A 19,484-nucleotide genomic window follows, 5' to 3' on the forward strand; every position below is an offset into this window, starting at 1 on the left:
TTAAAGGAAGTGCTAAGCAAGTGAATGAGTCTAAAGTGTGACATGTTGCATGGACCAGATATCCTTCCCCCTTTTGAGGGTTGGAGGGGGTGGGGGGGTGGGATGATGTTGTAAAGAACTGGCCTCAGAGACAGTGCCCGCACAAGTCCCACAGGTTCTAGAAAAGCCACAGAAGATTTGAAAGCTACAAATATGACTTCAGTATTCGAGTTTGGAGAGAGAAAAAAATGCAGGAAATTGGTCCAATTAGCTTAACACCAGTCATAGGGAAATTGCTGGAATCTATAATTAAGGACCAAGTTGGAGGACATTTAGAAAATCATAATACATTCAGATAGTAAGGGATCCTGTGGCACAGTGCTAGCGTCTCTATCTCTGGGACAAGAGAACTAGAGGCTTGTAATAACAGCTGTGATTAGAAAGTATCCACAATCTAACAGGATCGACGTGGTTTTGTGAAATGAAATTTTTGTTTGATTAATTCATCAGAGCTATTTGAGGATGCGACAAGGTGGGTGGATACAGGGGAACAGATAGATGTCGGGTATCTGGGTTTCGGAAAGTACCAAATAAACAATTATTGCGCAAAAGGTTCATGGTTTTTGGGTGATATATTAACGTGGATTTGATAAAGGTTTGAGTAGAGGAAGCAGATAATTTTCAGGTTAGTCAATGAATGGAGTGCCACGGGGATCAGTTCTGGGGCTTCAGCTGTTTCTGTAACAATGGTCTTGTGCCATGTCATGCCATTTGGATTCAAGGGATGTGGGGCTTTGGTAATTGCAGCCTGTATTCACTTCCACAAACATACACGCGATTGCACTGCATGTCCTGGAGTTAATCATTCTTACATTCCCAGTGAGATTCTGCCCTTTCTCCTGTATTGACACTCAAACAGACTGACATCATGGAACTGAGAGAGAGAGAGAAACCTTTCCAGTGAGGCTGGAGTTGAGGATGTAGGACCATGTGCTTAAAATCCGAGTTAGGCCAATTAGGAGGGAAGTCAGTCTCCGTCTGTTTGAACCACGGAGTTTTCTGTCACATTAGAATGAGAGCTTGGTTAATCATTTTAAATCTGAGAATGATTTACTGGGCAGATGTACGGAGGATATTGAACCAAGGGTGGAGTTGGTATGGGGCCAATTCTGACTTCATTGAGTGTTGGGATTGAAGGCACTCAATGGTCTCTTCCTGTTTCAGTATGTTCTGAACGAACCGAAGCCAGGCAATGAACTCACTCCAACCTTTCTGATGTCCCTCTCGGCCGTGTATTCTCAATTCTGTCCTGTTTGTGACTCCCTTCACCAGGCACACCTGACTGCCAGATCTGTGCGGTTAAACATCTCATGTGTTTAGTTTAAAAACTGTTTCTTTGTTTTTGGTTCCAGATTTTCTGAGAACAGTTTGAAAATAAAACACGAATCAGAAATCCGCCTGTCCACAGTCCCATCGCCGAAACCCGTGACCAATCAAATGCACACAGACAGTAAACTGACCAATCACGGTAAGCCGGTCAATAGCAGTGGCCCTGCCCCCAATGCGAGCCAGGGACCAGTCTGTGGCCTGGGCCCCAAAACCACATCGAACCCTGGTCACGGGACCAAGTCCACACAGATCTCTCCTGGAAGCTCAGCGCTGAAAAGTAGCCAGAACTCTGTGCCCAACCTCGGAGCGCTGAAGGGTAAAGTGAAACGGGAGAGGAGTATCTCGGTGGATTCGGGAGAGTTACGGGATACTACCACACCCATCATCGACACGGAAACAAAAGGTGAGAAACCAACTGGGATTTTCATTGCCCAGAAATGGTTGGGGGGGGAAGGCCCTTCAGCCCTTTGAGTCTGTCCCTTCCATCAAGGAGATTGTTCCTGATCTGTGACCCAAGTCCAGAGACTTACAGAGGAGGAAGTGCTGGATGTCTTGAAACGGCTAAAGGTGGATAAATCCCCAGGACCTGATCAGGTGTACCCTAGAACTCTGTGGGAAGCTAGAGAAGTGATTGCTGGGCCTCTTGCTAAGATATTTATCATCAATAGTCACAGGTGAGATGCCAGAAGACTGGAGGTTGGCTAATGTGGTGACACTATTTAAGAAAGGTGGTAAGGACAAGCCAGGGAACTATAGACCGGTGAGCCTGATTTCGGTGGTGGGTAAGTTATTGGAGGGAGTCCTGAGGGACAGGATGTATATGTATTTGGAAAGACAAGGACAGATTAGGGATAGTCAACATGGTTTTGTGCATGGGAAATCATGTCTCACAAACTTGATTGAGTTTTTTGAAGAAGTAACAAAGAGGATTGATGAGGGCAGAGCAGTAGATGTGATCTATAAGGACTTCAGTAAGGCGTTCGACAAGGTTCCCCATGGGAGACTGATTAGCAAGGTTAGACCTCACGGAATAAAGGGAGAACTAGCCATTTGGATTCAGAACTGGCTCAAAAGTAGAAGACAGAGGGTGGTGGTGGAGGGTTGTATTTCAGACTGGAGGCCTGTGACCAGTGGAGTGCCACAAGGATCGGTGCTGGGTCCCCTACTTTTTGTCATTTACATAAATGATTTGGATGCGAGCATAAGAGGTACAGTTAATAAGTTTGCAGATGACACCAAAATTGGAGGTGTAGTGGACAGCGAAGAGGGTTACCTCAGATTACAACAGGATCTGGACCAGATGGGCCAATGGGCTGAGAAGTGGCAGATGGAGTTTAATTTAGATAAATGCGAGGTGCTGCATTTTAGGAAAATCCTGGGGAGTGTTGCTGAACAAAGAGACCTTGGAGTGCAGGTTCATAGCTCCTTGAAAGTGGAGTCGTAGGTAGATAGGATAGTGAAGAAGGCGTTTGGTATGCTTTCCTTTATTGGTCAGAGTATTGAGTACAGGGGTTTGGAGGTCATGTTGCAGCTGTACAGGACATTGGTTAGGCCACTGTTGGAATATTGCGTGCAATTCTGGTCTCCTTCTTATCGGGAAGATGATGTGAAGCTTGAAATGGTTCAGAAAAGATTTACAAGGATGTTGCCAGGGTTGGAGGATTTGAGCTATAGGGAGAGGCTGAACAGGCTGGGGCTGTTTTCCCTGGAGCGTCGGCGGCTGAGGGGTAACCTTATAGAGGTTTATAAAATTATGAGGGGCATGGAAAGGGTAAATAAGCAAAGTCTTTTTCCTGGGGTCAGAGGTCCAGAACTAGAGGGCATAGGTTTAGGTTGAGGGGGAAAGATATAAAAGAGATCTAAGGGGCAACTTTTTCACACAAAGGGTGGTGCGCGTATGGAATGAGCTGCCAGAGGAAGTGGTGGAGGCTGGTACAATTGCAACATGTAAGAGGCATTTGGATGGGTATATGAGCAGGAAGGGTTTGGAGGGAAATGGGCTGGATGCTGGCAGGTGGGACTAGATTGGGTTGGGATATCTGTTCGGCATGGACTCGTTGGACCGAAGGGTCTGTTTCCATGCTGTACATCTCTGTGACATCTGGAGCTAATAACCATTTACCAACCTCTGTTTTTAACGTGAATTTGATCATAATGAGGACCAATCGCGGTAGGTAGGAGAGAGAGTCCGGGGGCTTTCACATGACCCCCACCGATGATCAGGCCCGTGAGATTGTCCTGCACCACCTCCGTCTCTGCGTGCTGTGTGTTTCAAGCTGTCAGAAACTGCAAAGCCTCACCCTAATATTTATGTTTGAAAATGGTGTTTCTCTAAAATGCTCTACACTCAAGTGCCCAAAGTAACTTTTTCACAAAAGTGCAACTGTGATTTCACGACTTGGCACAGTCTGTTTGCCCATGTAGCACATTTGGGGATTGGAGGTTGTGGGGGGGGGGGGTGTCGCTAGCTGGGAATTGTCCTGGAGAAGGTACTGGGCTGCTGCCTGCAGGTGTCTCGAGGAACCCACAGTGACATTAAAGACACAGGAGAGAGTTCCAGGATTTTGAACCAGTGACACTGAAGGCAAAGTGTGTTGGAGTTCCGAGTCAGGATGGGGGTGGTCGCTTGGAGGGGAACTAGCAAGAGGTGGTGTTCCCATGTATCTGCTACCCTACTCCTAGATGGTAAAAGGGTTGTTTGTTTGGAAGGTGGTACTGGGGGAGTTTTTACTGCTATACAACTGGTAAATGGGTCACTGCTGTGCATCTGTGGTGATCAGAGGGAGTGTTGAAATGGTGGGTTGGACGTTTTAGATTTATGAAGGGAGTTGGTAGAGCAGATGTAGAAAAGATGTTTCCATTTTTAGGTGACACCAGGACCAGAAACATAGGACTGTTATCTGTTAGTCCCATTCGGAATCTGGGAGGAATGTCTTTCTGCAGAGAGAGACAGGACAATGTGCAGCTCATTCCAATGCAGAGTGGCCATGTGGAAACTGTGTTGATGTATTTAACAAGATAAAGATGTGGGGAGGGGCGGTGGAGCATTGAAAGAATAGTGAATGGGATGGGATGAAGGGAGACAGGGTCGGAAAAGATTCTTGTGAAGTATAGCTACCACCCTGGGCTGGCAGGGCTGAATGGCATTGTCCTCGAGAGCTGTCAGGGTGTTTACTGTGAGCAAGAGATGCACAGGTTAGTTCACAACAGCCCCAGCAGTTTCAGCAGCCCCCCTATACAGACGATAGAATCCCTACAGTGTGGAAGCAAGCCATTTGGCCCATCAAGCTCATACAGACCCTCTGAAGAGGATCCCACGCAGACCCACCCTCTTAGCCTATCCCGGGAACCCTGCATTTCCCACTGCAAATCCACCCTAACTTGGACACCTTTGGACCGTGGGAGGAAACCATAGCACCTGCAGGAAACCCACTGGGAGAATGAGAGGTGTGTGTGTGTGTGTGGGGGGGGAGGGTTAACAGAGAGAGGGAGGGGACATAGAGAGGGTGACGGGCACGCAAAGAGGGAGGGCACAGAGAGAGAGGGGGCACAGCAGGGACACGGGGGGGGGGGGGAGAAAGAGGCCTGGGGGGCATAGAGAGAGGGGGAACACAAAGATGGGGGGGACAGAAAGAAAGGGGCCACAAAGGAGGGGCATAGAGTGAGGGGGGGAGGGGCTCAGAGAGAGAGTGAGGTTGGGGGCAAAGACAGAGAGAGGCATGGGGGGGGCCACACAAATGCAAATACCCATCGAAACCTCCTTGTCTCTGCCTTCTCCCACCCCCACCCCCCCATCTCTGTGCGTAAGCAGCACCTGGTGAGGGTTTGGATTGTAACAGTGGAATTGGATAAAGTGAAGGGCTCTCTCTATCAAGGTGATTTCAGTAATGCTTTTTAAAATGTATTTCCTGCTGGTGAAGGGTTCCCCTGTACTTACACATTGGAAAAGATCCTGTTGATTTCACCCAATGACCAGAGTTAGAGCACTCTCTCAGACTCCCGGTTAAAGTGGTTTTCCTCACGGAGACACTCTGGATTGAACTGAACAATGTCAATGAGCTAGTCAGTGAAGATTTTTACCAAGTCGGTCAGTTAGACTGTGTTTTGTATAAAGCAGGAAAATCAGATTTGCAGCAGTGACGCTGGGGATGGGGAGTGTAACCAGGTCTCCTGCACCAAGTTGTCTCTCTGAGTAACCTTCCAATCCAGACACTTACCAAGACACTTTGTGGAAGAGATTTGCTCAGTATACTGCCTCAAACAGTTCACGACATCATCCCGGTGTTGTTTGTGGCATCTTACTGTGTGCAATTTGGCTGCTGTGTTTCTGACATCATAACACCACCTGTACTGCAGAGAATGTTCCACTGACTTTGACGAGCTTTAGAATGTCCTGAAAATGTGAAGGGTGTTATTTTAAAACAAAATTATCAGTCTGTACAGAGCTGTTATTGGACAGAGCTACTGGACCTCCTATCTCAGACATAGGGACACTACCACTCCTCCAGGGGAATCTCTCTGCTCCGTAGTCCTTACTGGCTGTTTAACCAAACCTCATGCTCTTGATTACAGTTTTTGTAAGTTCAGAGTTGATAATATTTGATTTAGGTGTTTGTCCTGTTCAGGTGCTGATGCGACCCAGCAGAACCGTCCCGGTTTTGAGAAGGGTCCCCTCTCCTCTTAACTGCTCTCTTTGCTTCTGACTTGCAATTTTGTCAACTGTCCCCCCCTATCACTGCAAGCGTAGAACTGAAATGCAAGTGTTATCATGTAGGTTAGAGTCACTCCATTGAGTGACTGCCTATCTCCCTCTTCCCTGGGATTTAATGTAAATAGTTCCTGGGTGTTTGGGATGGAGTTGTGGAGGTGAGCTGCTGGTGTCTGTGGGTCAGCTGCTGGTGTCTGTGGGTCAGCTGCTGGTGTCTGTGGGTGAGCTGCTGGTGTCTGTGGGTCAGCTGCTGGTGTCTGTGGGTGAGCTGCTGGTGTCTGTGGGTGAGCTGCTGGTGTTTCTGTGCCAGGTTGGTTGGTCAGTGCAAAAGTAGCCCCTTGAGCTCCTGATCCCACTCCACAAGCCCCGTCTGATGGTGGGCTCATCTGTGATGCCCCCTGTAGTTAAATATCCTTCGATGATACCACGTGGAAACTATTTTCTTAAGCCCAAGACATCGAAATGTGCATCACAGAAAATGTGAATACTCATCACTGACCTGGTGTCGGAAATATGACAACCAATTTGTTCACAGCAAGATCCCACAATAAATATGAAGTAAATACTGGATCTGTTTCCTTTGATGTTGATTTTTGGATTTTGGGCAGGAGATCCTCCTCTTATTCAGACGAGTAACATGGGATAACTTTGATCTACATGAGAGGGCAGAAGGATTTTCAGTTCACTGTCTCCATCTGACAGACTGTGCCTGTGACAATGTCACTCTCCCGTAGTATTTCACTCGAAATGACAGCCAACAATCGTGGGTTTGGATCCACACTTTCTGGCAGAGACCAGAAATGGCTAACCACTGAGTCACGTGGGAAACAACAGAGAGGGGACCACCTGGGAGTGGAGGGAGATGTCCTCACTCTGACAGAGTCTGCAGACCCAGCAGAAGGCACCCTGAAGGGGTGGGGGTGTCTGCCCAGTGAGCCCTCGCAGTGTGACACTTGTGAACCAGAGGTGACTGATCTCCTCCTCCATTCAGTGGGATCTTGGTTGATTTTATTCCAAGATAGATCTTTTAGTAATTCGGCCTCGCAAAAACCAGCCAGATCTCAGTTTTGCTGCATCAAGTGTCAGTTATTTACAAAGGAGTTTTTTTTAACTGCCAATTCATTATTGGGAAGATTCCCGGGGGGGTTTAAGGAGGTGATGGTGTTTTCTCACTGGCACAGTAAGGGTTACCTCTCGATCCCTCAGACATTCTTATTGACTGCATAAAAGGTCATTAGTCGCCCCCCCACTTTGGCAGTGCTCCAATCTGGTTGGGTGAGTGGAGGCCAATAATTTATCAGGCCCTTTGAAAAGGATCCCAGACTGAGAGTGAAATCAGATCAAACAGAAACATGTTCATTCAGGCAGTACCTGGGCCACCTGACTGTGAAGACACTGGGCTGCGGATTTCCAACAACCTACAGTCCCTTCAACAGAGAAAAACATCTCTCTCTGCTCCGCACGAGTTTGTTAATGTGTTATGTGCGGGGGGTCTGTGTCATGTCATGTGTCTTGAGAGTGCTCTCGGTGAGAGGGGTCAGGTTTAAGGAGCGTTCCTACAGGAGCTGTGGATGTGTTGGGGAAGGAATTTCCAAGTTCTGGGATTTTTCAGCTGAAGGATGAGTGACGGAGGAATTGTATTCCAGGATTGAGGAGTGGAGGGATCACAGAGGATTGTGAGTGAGAAGGTGGGAGGGATGGGAAAGAAACGTTAAGACTGAGATATTGCTCATGTTGTTGAGTGAGACAGGCACGCTGCGTGAACGGGATTTGGTACACAGTTTGTGAGCTGAATTGTCAATGAGCTGATCTTGATGCAGAGGATAGTCTGTGGGAGAGCAGATTGAGGTCCTGATAGATTTGACTAAACCCCACAGTCTTTGTCTAGTTTCATTCCACTGGGATCTTCCTCTGCTCAGAGATCAGTGCCTGCTGTTAGCCGAGTGACCTACCTTCCAGCTGTCCACAGCTTCAAATGCTCAGGCCATGATGTTGCCCTAGACACTGGCCCTCAGTCCTCTGTCCTACAGACTGACAGAGTCTCCTGTAGCTCTGTTGCTTGATCCATTGGGTAATCCACAAGATCCTGTTCGTTACTGAGAGGGATGTGGTTTGTGGGCACTTCGTTAAAGATGGGTTTGAACCTTGATCTGATAGCCCACAGCTTCTGACATTGAATCGATTGATGTGTGTCTCTCTGTGAGTGTATGTCTGTCTGTGCCTGAGTGAGGATGTTTGTGTCTGTGTGTGTCTCCGCCTATCAGTGTGTGTGTGTGTCTGTATCTGTCAGTGTTTCAGTGTCTGTGAGCATGTCTCTGCCTGTGTCTATGAGTGTGTCTGTGTGTGTTTCTCTTCCTATGTCTGTGTGTGAGATGACGGTGACACTGTGGACCAGGGGGTGATATTCTCCAGCTGGGAATTGATGGTTGCTGTTTGTATTTGCCCGACAGTGGACGGACCCCCCCGCACCAAGAGGCGCTGTGTGCTGGAGCGGAAGCAGCCGTACAGTGGGGATGAGTGGTACTCAGGTCCTGACAGTGACGATGAGGATAAAGCTGCAGTGACTGCGCACAGTGAGTGAGGCTGAAAGGCCAGCTTTCACCAAATGTCTCGTGCTATCCAGTCCCTTTTAACTGTTGTTCAAGCTAACAAGTCACAAATCTTGATCTTCTCATTTTTACATTTCCTATCTATTTGGATAAGGAGGAGGCCATTCAGCCCCTCAGGCCTATTCCATATTTAATTAAATCACTTGGTGAACAAGAAAGATCTAACAGTGAGAGTTTGGTAATTTCCTGTTAAACCCCAGCCTCAGGCCTTTGTGTGTCCCCCTCCCTCTGGATCACATTTTAAATACGATCTTCACAATGTATGTCTACATTTTCTATGTCCGCATTGTTAATTTTTGATTTTCGGTTGATCCTGTCTCAGGGATTGAACCCTGAGCTCTGTCCCACAGCAACAGACTCCCATTTACTAGCATCTGCCTCCATCTAGTGGCCATCAGCTGCAGTGTCTGAGACTTGCTCTCTCTCTCTCTCTCTCTCTCTCTCTCTCTCGTTCATTCATTCGCCCCTCTCATCCTCCATCACTCTTGTTCCTCAGATCCTTGCTGCCTCAGTCACTCGCCCCTCTCTCTCATTCATCAATATCTCTCTGGTTCTTTATCGAAATAGCTTTTTAATTCATGTTCCTCAGTTTCTCATTCGAATTTCAAATATTAATCAGCGTAGGTGTAGGGTGCGACGGGAAAGATGTAAAAGAGACCTAAGGGCCAACTTTTTCACCCAGAGGGTGGTGCATGTGTGGAATGAGATGCCAGAGGATGTGGTGGAGGCTGGCAATTATAGCATTTAAAAGGCATCTGGATGGGTATGTGAATAGGAAGGGTTTGGAGGGATACGGGCCAAGTGCTGGCAAATGGGACTAGATCAGATTAGGATATCTGGTCAGCATGGACGAGTTGGGCAGAAGGGTCTGTTTCCATGCTGTATGTCTCGATGACTCTATTTTCTCCCCCTCTCATTCGTCCCCTCCCTTGTTCACTGATGCCACCTTATTGGCCTCCTCCCTTTCCTGCTCCCTCGCTCCTTTCCTGTTTTCCCCTCTGTCCTGTGGATGATACCTGAGTTTGTGAACCTGAGCTGAGCATCTCTTTAATGGGAGTTGTGTTTGTTTTTTCTCTCTCTCTCCAGATTGTAATGTAGTAGAATCCGTGCTCTCGGGGACTGTTCAGCCATCTCCTGGTTCGAACCCCCTGCCGGCCGTCCCAGACAGTGCTCCTGTCAGTATCACCCACAACCCAGTGGGGGGACCTTGCCTGCGATCAGACACGAACATTCCGAGGAATCCCAGCAAACCGTCCTCTCAGTTTGTGTACGTCTTCACCACTAACCTGGCCAACATGTGAGTGCAAACAGCTGATGCTGCTACCACTCAGCAGTGTCACCGTTCTGTGAGGAGAGAGCTCCAGAGAAAGTTAAGACATGTAGCAGGTCTTGTATTGTGGTGGGGGGAGGCTGGGGGGGGTGGTGTTCTCCCAGACACTATGAAATCTCATCACGAATCAGAAAAATCTTTGTTATGAAGAGGTGAGTGTGCAACCTGCTCTGATATGGAGTCACCAGGGGAATGGTGTTGATAAACACATGAAAGTGAAGGAATGGAGGGATAGTGTAAGCAGGAGGTGACGGGGCAGTGGGAAAAGACTTGTGTGCAATACAAGCAGCAGCATTAACCCATTGTTCCTGCCAGAGATTCAACATTTGCTGAAGCCCTGAAGGGAAACTTTGGGATAGGATCAAGCAGAATGGTGAAGAGACGAGCAAAGGAAGAGGGGGGGGGGTGGTATAGAACTGGTGTAAAGGGCTTGGAGGAGGTTGGGAAACTTGTTCCCAGATCTAGGTGCCACCAGTGCCATCTGTGCCCTACACCCACTGTCTGACTCCCAGTACTGAAGGACGTCAGTGAGTTTGATCCTGGACTCCAGCACCTGGAACTTTGGGGTCTGTGTGAGTTGGAGTGAGGAGCTGCAGATTGGGGAGACAGTTTTAGGGTGTACTTGGGATGGTGTGGGGATGGGGGGAGGTGTGGGTTTTCTCAGAGTTTGTGTTTGGATTGTGTTCTGTGTTTGCCGACAGAGCTGCTGAGGCTGTGGCACAGGGCCGTGTGGATTCCATCGTCTCCTACCACACTCACAATGTACCCCGGGCTAAACTCGAGCAAGTGTATGATCAGAAGGTGAGTGACTGCCCAGCACCTCGAACCACATCCCAAACAACTTCACCAAACAAAGCTGACCGCAGGAGACAATCCAGCTCCTCGTACATTTCACGAGATCAGAGCTGATTGGTTCCTCATCTCCATTACCCAGCAGGGCAGTGTGGTGGCTCAGTGGTTAGCACTGCTGCCTCACAGCGCCAGGGTCCCAGGTTCAATTCCAGCCTCGGGCAACTGGAGTTTGCACCAGTGTCTGTGTGGGTTTCTTCCGGGTGCAGGTGTACAGGTTAGGTGTTGATTAGATTAGATTAGATTACTTACAGTGTGGAAACAGGCCCTTCGGCCCAACAAGTCCACACCGACCCTCCGAAGCGCAACCCACCCATACCCCTACATTTACCCCTTACCTAACACTACGGGCAATTTAGCATGGCCAATTCACCTGACCCGCACATCTTTGGACCAGAGCACCCGGAGGAAACCCACGCAGACACGGGGAGAACTTGCAAACTCCACACAGTCAGTCACCTGAGTCGGGAATTGAACCTGGGTCTCAGGCGCTGTGAGGTAGCAGTGCTAACCACTGTGCCACCGTGCCACCCATGTTCAGCGATGTGTAGGTTAGGCGCATTAGTCAGGGGTAGGATATGGGGTAGGTCTGCGTGGGATACTGTTCAGAGGGTGGTGTGGACTTAATAAACCAAATGGCCTGCTTCCATACGTAGGGATTCTATGATTACATCCCTCCTTCACACTGTGCTCTTGAATTTCATTATCCAACAAAAATACACTTCAAAGTTTTAAATCTCCCCATCTCACTGTCCGTGGTGTGAGGATGTAGTGATAAGGATGGTCTGGTTCAGCTGGACTGACAGGAATGTGTTTAGCTGGACACTCAGGTGGCCTCTCATCTTAGTTGCTGCAGAAAATGTGGTAGTGATTGTGGAGAGGGTTTGAGCAGGAATGGAGGGGTTTGAGGGTGGCTTTCTGAGGGTGGGAGTTGATGACAGTTGATTTGTGTGGAGTCAGGCAAGTTCTTGATTCATTGCTGCGAGCTATCAGGACCCTCACTGCTGGTGAATCAGCTGAGGCAGGGACAGGTGCTCTCGGGCATTCCCCGTCTTTGCAGCCTTCAGCATAGTGAGAAACTCTCAGATCTATAAGATGACTATGGTTGGCATGGACTGGTTGGTCCTTGGGGTCTGTTTCCATGTGTATGACTCTACACCTTTGTGTGCTCAAAGCTCCTGCTCACCAAGTCGGTTCAGACGCAACTGTTAAAATAATGGTTCTTTATGATAAAAGCAGATGATTAATTAAGTCAACATTGCATGGTGATAGAACAGTGATTTAAATAATTAACAAATCCATTCAATGATTGGAATCTCTTAAAATGGGTGAAAATCACTTGCAGATGTCAGAGGGTTAAAGCACACGGGTGTAATGAGCTCATCATTTCATCCTCGACCCCTCCCTGTGCGTGAGAAATTTCAGGAGATGTTGTGATGGAGAATGATAGTGAGTTTCAGTGCCACTGTATGGGTTACAGGTGGAATATGTTAACCAGTGTCCGGGTGTGACAAGGATGGCGTGTGCTTGGGATGGCTGGAGAAACTATGCCAGAATTATTGGTGATTAATTTCTTTCCCTCTCTCTCTCTTTCTCTCTATCACCCGCTAACAGCCCTCTGTTACACCTCAGAAAGGACCTGGACTTCAAGAGCAGCTGTCACTCAACACGCCTCCAACTCCACAGCAAAGCCTCCAACCCCCGAGCTCACTGCCTCAGGAGGGGGCAGCTGGGGTGGACCCCCTACACTCAGACATTGGACCCAAGTCGATGGAGAGCAATAGTGGGGCTGGAACCCAACTGGGGAACAGTCATCCCAACACCAGTAACCCAGCCAGTAACCCTATGGCCGGGGTTCCAGTCGGAGATCCAGCCAATGGAGGAACTGGAGAGGCCGGCAATCCAAATGGGAATGGATCGCTGATCATGAACCTTAACCCCAACACCGAGGGGTTGTCCAAAGAGCAGCTGGAACACAGGGAACGTTCCTTACAGACTCTGAGGGACATTGAAAGGCTGTTGTTACGTAGCAGCGAGAGTGAGTTTCCTATGAAAGGTAACTGTGGTCCCAACGGACAAGGGGATGGACAGCAGGTCATGAAAAAGCCAGAGGAACCTTTACAATCCATGATCTCCCAGACCCAGTCTCTGACTGGGGTCGAAGGTCAGAATATGGAGCACGACCCCATGCATCATCCAGAGATAATGCAACGTGACCCAATGGGGCAACAGGTCAACATGATGAATCCGAATAACCAAGAGAACTTGACTCCAGAGCAGATAGCCTGGAGGAAGCTGCAGGAGGATTTTTATGAAGAGAAGAGGAGGAAACAAGAGCAAGCTGTGGTTCAGCAAAGGACTATGCAAGAGATAATGATGCAGAGGCCCATTGGGGGTGTGATGGTTCGAGGACCCCCACCTCCCTATCACAGCAAGGCTGGAGAGCAGTGGCCATCGACAATGGGAGCTCGCTTCACCAGCCCCATGGAGGGCTCTGATTCGCTGCAGCCCCGTGGGACTGCCCCTTTCTCGGGCCCCCGCTTTCCCGCCAATCAGATGCAGAGGGTGAGCGGATATGGAGGAATGCACAATATGCCAGTGGAGGCTTTGGGAGCCATGAATCCGATTCAGAGACAGGTACGGCCTGGAATGCCCTGGCCGGATGACATCTCTCCGATGGCGGGGGCAGGGAACTTCCCACAGGGGGGTATGCCCTTTCACCCCGGCCAAGGAGATCCCGAGAGGTTCATGAACCCAAGGGCCAGGGAGGAGCTGTTGAGGCAGCATTTAATGGAAAAGAGATCAATGGGAATGCAGCGCCCGCTCAGTCTGAACAACACGAACAGCATGGCTGGAATATCCCAGGGGCTCGAGATGGAGAGAATGATGCAGGCCCAGAGACAGATGGAGCCTGGAATGTTCCCTGGCCAATTACCTGGAGATAATGTCAGTGGGAACCCAATGGGTTTGGACTTTGTTGGGTCAAGGGGCATGTTGAGCCCTCCCTTGGGGCAGGCAGGCCCCATGCGCAATATGGACTCCTCCATGGGATCTGGAAACGTCAATATGAACATGAATGTCAACATGAACATGAACATGAATCTCAATGTCCAGATGACCCCCCAGCAACAGATGATGATGTCACAGAAAATGAGGGCACAGGAAATGATGTCACATCAGGTTTTGACCCCAGAAGAAATGGCAAGAGTGAGAGCACCCAATGGCAACATGATGTTGGGCGACCCTCAGAAAATGGCACCACAGTCTCAATTCCCAAATCACGGACAACAGGGTTTTCCAGGCGGTCAAGGACAGTTTTCCAGTATGTCTCAAGAAGTCAATAACCTGGGGACTCCCGGGGAGATGTTCAGTCCTGAGCAAGGCCCTTTGCCTATTACTAGCATGAGTGGTACAGCTAGACTGAGCCATATGCAGATGGCTCCAACTTCCAATCAATCAAGTAACCATGGTAACGTGGGCACGTTGCTTCCAGGGGCCCAGAGGGGACTAGGCCGCAGGCCCTCTGACCTCACCATCAACATCAGTCAGATGAACTCTCCGGGTATGGGGCACCTTAAATCCCCGACCATGAGCCAGGTTCACTCTCCTCTGGTCAGTTCTCCATCGGCCAATCTCAAATCTCCACAGACACCGTCTCAATTGGCCAACTTAAACTCCACCAACTCCTCGGCTCCCATCAAGTCCCCCCAGGTCATGAGCTCCTCACTTCCAGTCCGCTCCCCAGCCAGCTCCCCTAACCGGCTCAAATCACCGTCAATGTCTGTCACCTCTCCGGGATGGAGTTCGTCTCCGAAGACCACCCTCCCAAGCCCGGTCATCAGCCAGGGGAAGCAGGCCATGGCTGTGAACTCTGCGGCTCCAATGGGAAACGTGGAGCAAGGTAAGAATGGGAAAGGGAGTGGATCCCTCCGTTAATGTGTGAAAGATCGGCATCCGCGACAGCAGAGACTTTGTACAAAACCCAAACCCAGTCTCTGTGCGGAATCTGAACCAAGAACACAGAGTGCTGGAGAAACTCAGCAGGCCTGACAGCACCCACAGAGAGAAAAACTGAGTTAATCTTTTAGCTCTTAGTTAGCCTTTTGTTATTTTATACATTTGTGAAATGACCCCCTCCCCCCGGTGTGATTGGAACATGCTCCCTGTCCCCACTCGCTTGATGCTGTGTTTATAGAAGCAACGTGTGGCCATTCAGCACCTCAAACCTGCTCCTCCATTTAGTAGGATTTTGGCTGAATAGTGTCTTCCTTCCATTTCTTCAGAGGATTTTCCCCCTATCCTTCACCAGACCCTCCTGGCAGCGTGCCTCATCTGCCCTTCCCACAATTCCCTTCTCCTGCTGGTGGTTACACACTGTCTATATTGATCTATATTGACCTCACTTGCCCCCTGGGAGCAGTGGGTGCCATGTTGCCTGAATGCAGGTACCCCCTCCCGGTTATAGCAACAGCTGACCCTCCATATAGTCAGCCTGTCGGGTCGTTGGCTCCCACCCAGAGCCCATTCTCCACACCACCCCTATTTAATCTGAGCGTGTGTGCATGCATTTGTAAGTGTGATTTGTGCTTCTGGCTGTGTGTATATGGGAGTGTCTCTGTGCTGGGGTGCCTGTGTGTGGTGGGGGAGGAGGGTGTGGGCATACTTATGGATAGACATTTATTAGACTCAGAACTTTTATAGCACAAGAAAGGCCCTTCAGCCCATCATACCCACACTTGAAATCAACTGCACGTCCATTGTAATTCCATTTCCCAGCAGTTGCCATGACAGACAAGAGTATGAGCCATATTAAGTGCGTATCTAAATAGTTCTTAGACTCCTTCGAGGATTCTGCACCCTTTTAGACAACAAGTTCCAGATACCCACAACCTTTGTGGTGAATTTCTACCCCCCCCCCCATCCTCACTCTACCCCTTGTTCCTTGTGTGAAATCAGAGCCGGTTGGTTATTGAGCGCTTCCATGGAGGGAAGCATTCTCCCTCTCTGCCCTGTCTAGCTTTGTACACCTCAGTCAGATTCTCTGCTTGCAGGGAGACAGCCCCAGCCACTCTGCTCTCCACTGCGGGATTGCTCCAACACACTCCCCGCTGCAATAACGTCACTCCTGAAGTGTGGTGACCAGAACTTCACACAATCCTCCAGCCTTTTCTCCAGCTCCCTGCACACCATTACTATCCGAAATAACCATCCAATGCCACCTCTTGAATGCCTCACTTGAACCTGCCTCCCCAATATTTCCAGGCAGTGCCTTCCACATCCTAAATACTCACTGGGAGAAAACGTTATTCCACACACCATCCTTGCTCCATCCACAGATTTTAAATCTGTGCCCTTTCACTCATGTTTCTTTTACACTTTATCTACTATGCCTGAACTAATAAAGGCAAGTAACCCATAAGCAACTTTAACCACATTACCTACCTGTCCTGTTGGCTTGAATTACCTGAGGACGCCAAACTCCCCCTGTACTCCTGAGGATCCTACTGTTCAAGCTGTATTCCCTTTCCTTGATAGTCCAGCCACAATGCATCATCTCACACTTTTCATTAAATTAAATCATTTCAGGAGTAAACTCCAACTGCCACTGTTCAGCCCAACTGACCAGCCCGTCTTCATCACCCTGTAGCCCAAACTTTCCTCCTTAGCCAAACGTCATGTCGTATGTGAACGTAATGATCGTACCTCCCACAGTCATATCTAGATCATCAATGGACACAACAAAGGACCCAGCACTAAATGTTATGACACGCACTTGGACATAGGCTTCTAGTGACAAAAGCACCCATTGACCATCAACCTCTGACTCCAGCCACTTGGTCAATTTTCTGTTCAGTGTGTGGTGCTGGAAAAGCACAGCAGGTCAGGCAGCATCTGAGAAGCAGGAAACTTGGCGTTTCGGGCAAAAGCCTTTCATCAAGGCTTCATCGTTCCTGATGAAGGGCTTTTGCCCAAAACGTCAACTCTCCTGCTCCTCGGATGCTGCCTGACCTGCTGTGCTTTTCCAGCACCACACACTCTTGACTCTGATCTCCAGCATCTGCAGTCCTCACTTTAACACACTTTTCTATTCAATTGCCAAATTGCCCTGGATCCCACGGACTCTTAGCTTCTTAACCAGTTTACCATGTGACACCTTCTCAAAAACTTTACTGAAGTCCATGTAGACTATGTCAACTGCACTCCCCTTGTCTACACACCTCGTCACCACCTCAATCAACGGGGACAGGTCTCTGAGCTCAGAGGTTCTGCTGGTAGTTTATGGCTGCATCCAGCAGAGGGAGCTTCTTCCCAGTAAATGTCTTAATACTGTCCCCAACTGGGGTCCAACTGACTATGGAGGGAGGGTGGGGGAGGGGGAAGTTTGTGCTGGGAGCGTTTGTGGGTGTTGAGGGGGGGGGCATGTGTGGGGGTGGGTGAGATTGCCCACTGAAGTGCTCCTGGTCACTGTGTTGTCTTCTGCCCCACCTGCAGGTCCTCTGGCCTCCGCCCCTCGTTCTGGTCCAGGTCCTGGTCCTGGTCCTGGGTCTGGTCTGCCTTATAATTCACCTGAATCAACACCCTCCCAGAACCCACTCTCCCTCATGATGTCGCAGATGTCCAAGTACGCCATGCCCAGCTCCACTCCACTCTATCATGACGCCATCAAAACCATCGCTACCTCCGATGATGAGCTGATTCCTGAGCGCTCCATGGCAATGATTCCATCAGCAAACATCCCCGGTAAGTCCACTTGCGGCTGAGAGGAGGATTGCATTTATGTAGCATCTTCCACCACCACGGGGCCTCCTTTAACTCCCGCCTCTTATGGTCTAGACTTCTGTGTATTGAGGTGCTGGAAGTGCAGTAACCATTCTGTTCATGCCAACATCCCACACCGTGATAAAGGGGAGATGATTTGTTGTGATCAAGAGGCAGTTCCTGAGCCCCAGTCTCTGGAGGGACCCTGCACTGTCCCGAGAGGACGAGACACTTTGTCCTCCTGCAAGTAGCTCTCAGCCTCTTCACCGCCTCCTTGACTAAATCATTGCTGCCACGTTGTCCTGAAGTCACTCACATTTGGTTTTTTTAGTGAAATGCCTGGCGTAGATGTGACATCAGTCAGGTATTGTTAGTGCTGTTTCTCGGTGTGTTTAAGCCTCACTCACTGCTTTTCCGTTTGTTCCCCAGGACTGAGTGGGAGCCAGAATCCCCAGATGCACCTGGTGTCGCAGAGTGGTCCTGGATCAGGATCTTCAAGCAGCCCCCTGGCAATGAGCATGGTGAGCCACCCACTCTCTCACGAACCTGCGACTCCCATGATGCCATCCCCCAGCCTGATGGGGCACAGCGTCCCGATGCACGAAGGACATGCCGGTGGACTGGGCGTACAGAGCCCGGTGATGGTGCACCCTCCCCAGGACTCCCTTGGCCAACCCTGCGGCCCCTTGCCCGCCACTGGCCCCCAGACGCTACCTCAGAACGCCATGGTCCTCCAGCGCATGCAGCACCAGTCCCACAATGCCCTGCAGTCCCCGGGCTCTGGGATGCATCAGGTGTACCCCCCGGGCATGGTCATGCCTCAGGAAGAGGGTGTCCCATTGCACGGGGTCTCTGCCGGATCAGGGGCCCCTCAGCAGCCCCAGCAGCAGCAGCCCCCTCCTCCCCACCTGATGGTGAAGAACGCTCCGAGCAGGTCTGCAGGTGATAGTTACCAACTCTCTGGCGTGGCCTCAGTCCTCAACGACCCAGAGCTTCAGGATGTCATCCGACCTTCAGCCAGCGGTATCCCCGAGTTCAATCTCTCGCGCATCATTCCCTCTGAGAGGCCAAGCAGCACACTGCAGTATTTCCCCAAGGGCGACTCTCAAGCGTCGAAAGCTCCGTCTTCCAACCCTCACCTCATGAACCTTCAGAGTATGATGTTGGAGCCAGCTCCTCCGAGCAGAGCTACCCTCCAGGGACAGCAGCAGCAGCAGCAGCGAGGTCTAAGCATGCACATTTTCCACCCGGGGCAGGTACCGGGGCCGATAATGGGAAGGACAGGCCTACCGTCCCAGCACAGTGTGATGGGGAACAGTCTCCACCATGTTCTCATGTCACCGCAGCAACAGAACCTGGTGCTTCAGGCCAAGCAGAGGAGCCTCTCAATGTCGGGGGAGATGTACGGACAGATGGGACACATGCTGCCCCCACAGGTAGCTGTCCCTCACCAAAGCCTCGTGTCCCCCCAGCAACTGAGACAGAGGAGCATGTCGTTAGATACACCCATCAGCTTCGTCCCCGGATTGGGAAACACTGCCAACTTACCGTTCTAGCTTCTCCCCTTTTCGTACAATTAGGATTTATGCAAGTTGAGAAGCCACAGTGATGAGTGTGGGTAGGAGACGGAATTAAAGTAATTTTATTACAAAACAAAATGAGGCCAGAAACTGAGGAAACAAAGAGTTTATACCAAGATGGGGTGGGGTGGGGTGGGGAGAAGTCAAAAAATATTTTTTAACAGAATGAGCTCGGAGAAAGACTTCCAGACATTTGTGTTTTCAATTTACTTTATTTTTAATCTCAATCTCCCTCTCTCCACATCTCTCTCTCTCTCTCTCTCTTTCTTTCTCTCTCTCTC

At 49.7% G+C, this 19,484-nt stretch overlaps 1 protein-coding gene across 3 annotated transcripts in view; it reads left to right on the forward strand.

The window, feature by feature from the left end:
* Positions 1–19,281, forward strand: part of bcl9l (bcl9 like) — a 107,796-nt gene extending 88,515 nt beyond the window's left edge. For 2 of the 3 annotated variants that reach the window (XM_060847095.1, XM_060847098.1), the window contains 7 exons: positions 1,392–1,771; positions 8,527–8,649; positions 9,772–9,982; positions 10,717–10,816; positions 12,479–14,765; positions 17,357–17,605; positions 18,053–19,281. In XM_060847095.1, the coding sequence (XP_060703078.1) occupies positions 1,392–1,771; positions 8,527–8,649; positions 9,772–9,982; positions 10,717–10,816; positions 12,479–14,765; positions 17,357–17,605; positions 18,053–19,179 (4,477 nt within the window). In that variant the 3' untranslated portion in view covers positions 19,180–19,281. The remainder of the gene's footprint in view (positions 1–1,391; positions 1,772–8,526; positions 8,650–9,771; positions 9,983–10,716; positions 10,817–12,478; positions 14,766–17,356; positions 17,606–18,052) is intronic. The other variant, XM_060847096.1, reaches the window with a different exon arrangement.
* Positions 19,282–19,484: the final 203 nt, after the last annotated feature.

This window comes from Hemiscyllium ocellatum, chromosome 29 (genome assembly GCF_020745735.1).
Source record: "Hemiscyllium ocellatum isolate sHemOce1 chromosome 29, sHemOce1.pat.X.cur, whole genome shotgun sequence".
Lineage (NCBI taxonomy): Eukaryota > Metazoa > Chordata > Chondrichthyes > Orectolobiformes > Hemiscylliidae > Hemiscyllium > Hemiscyllium ocellatum.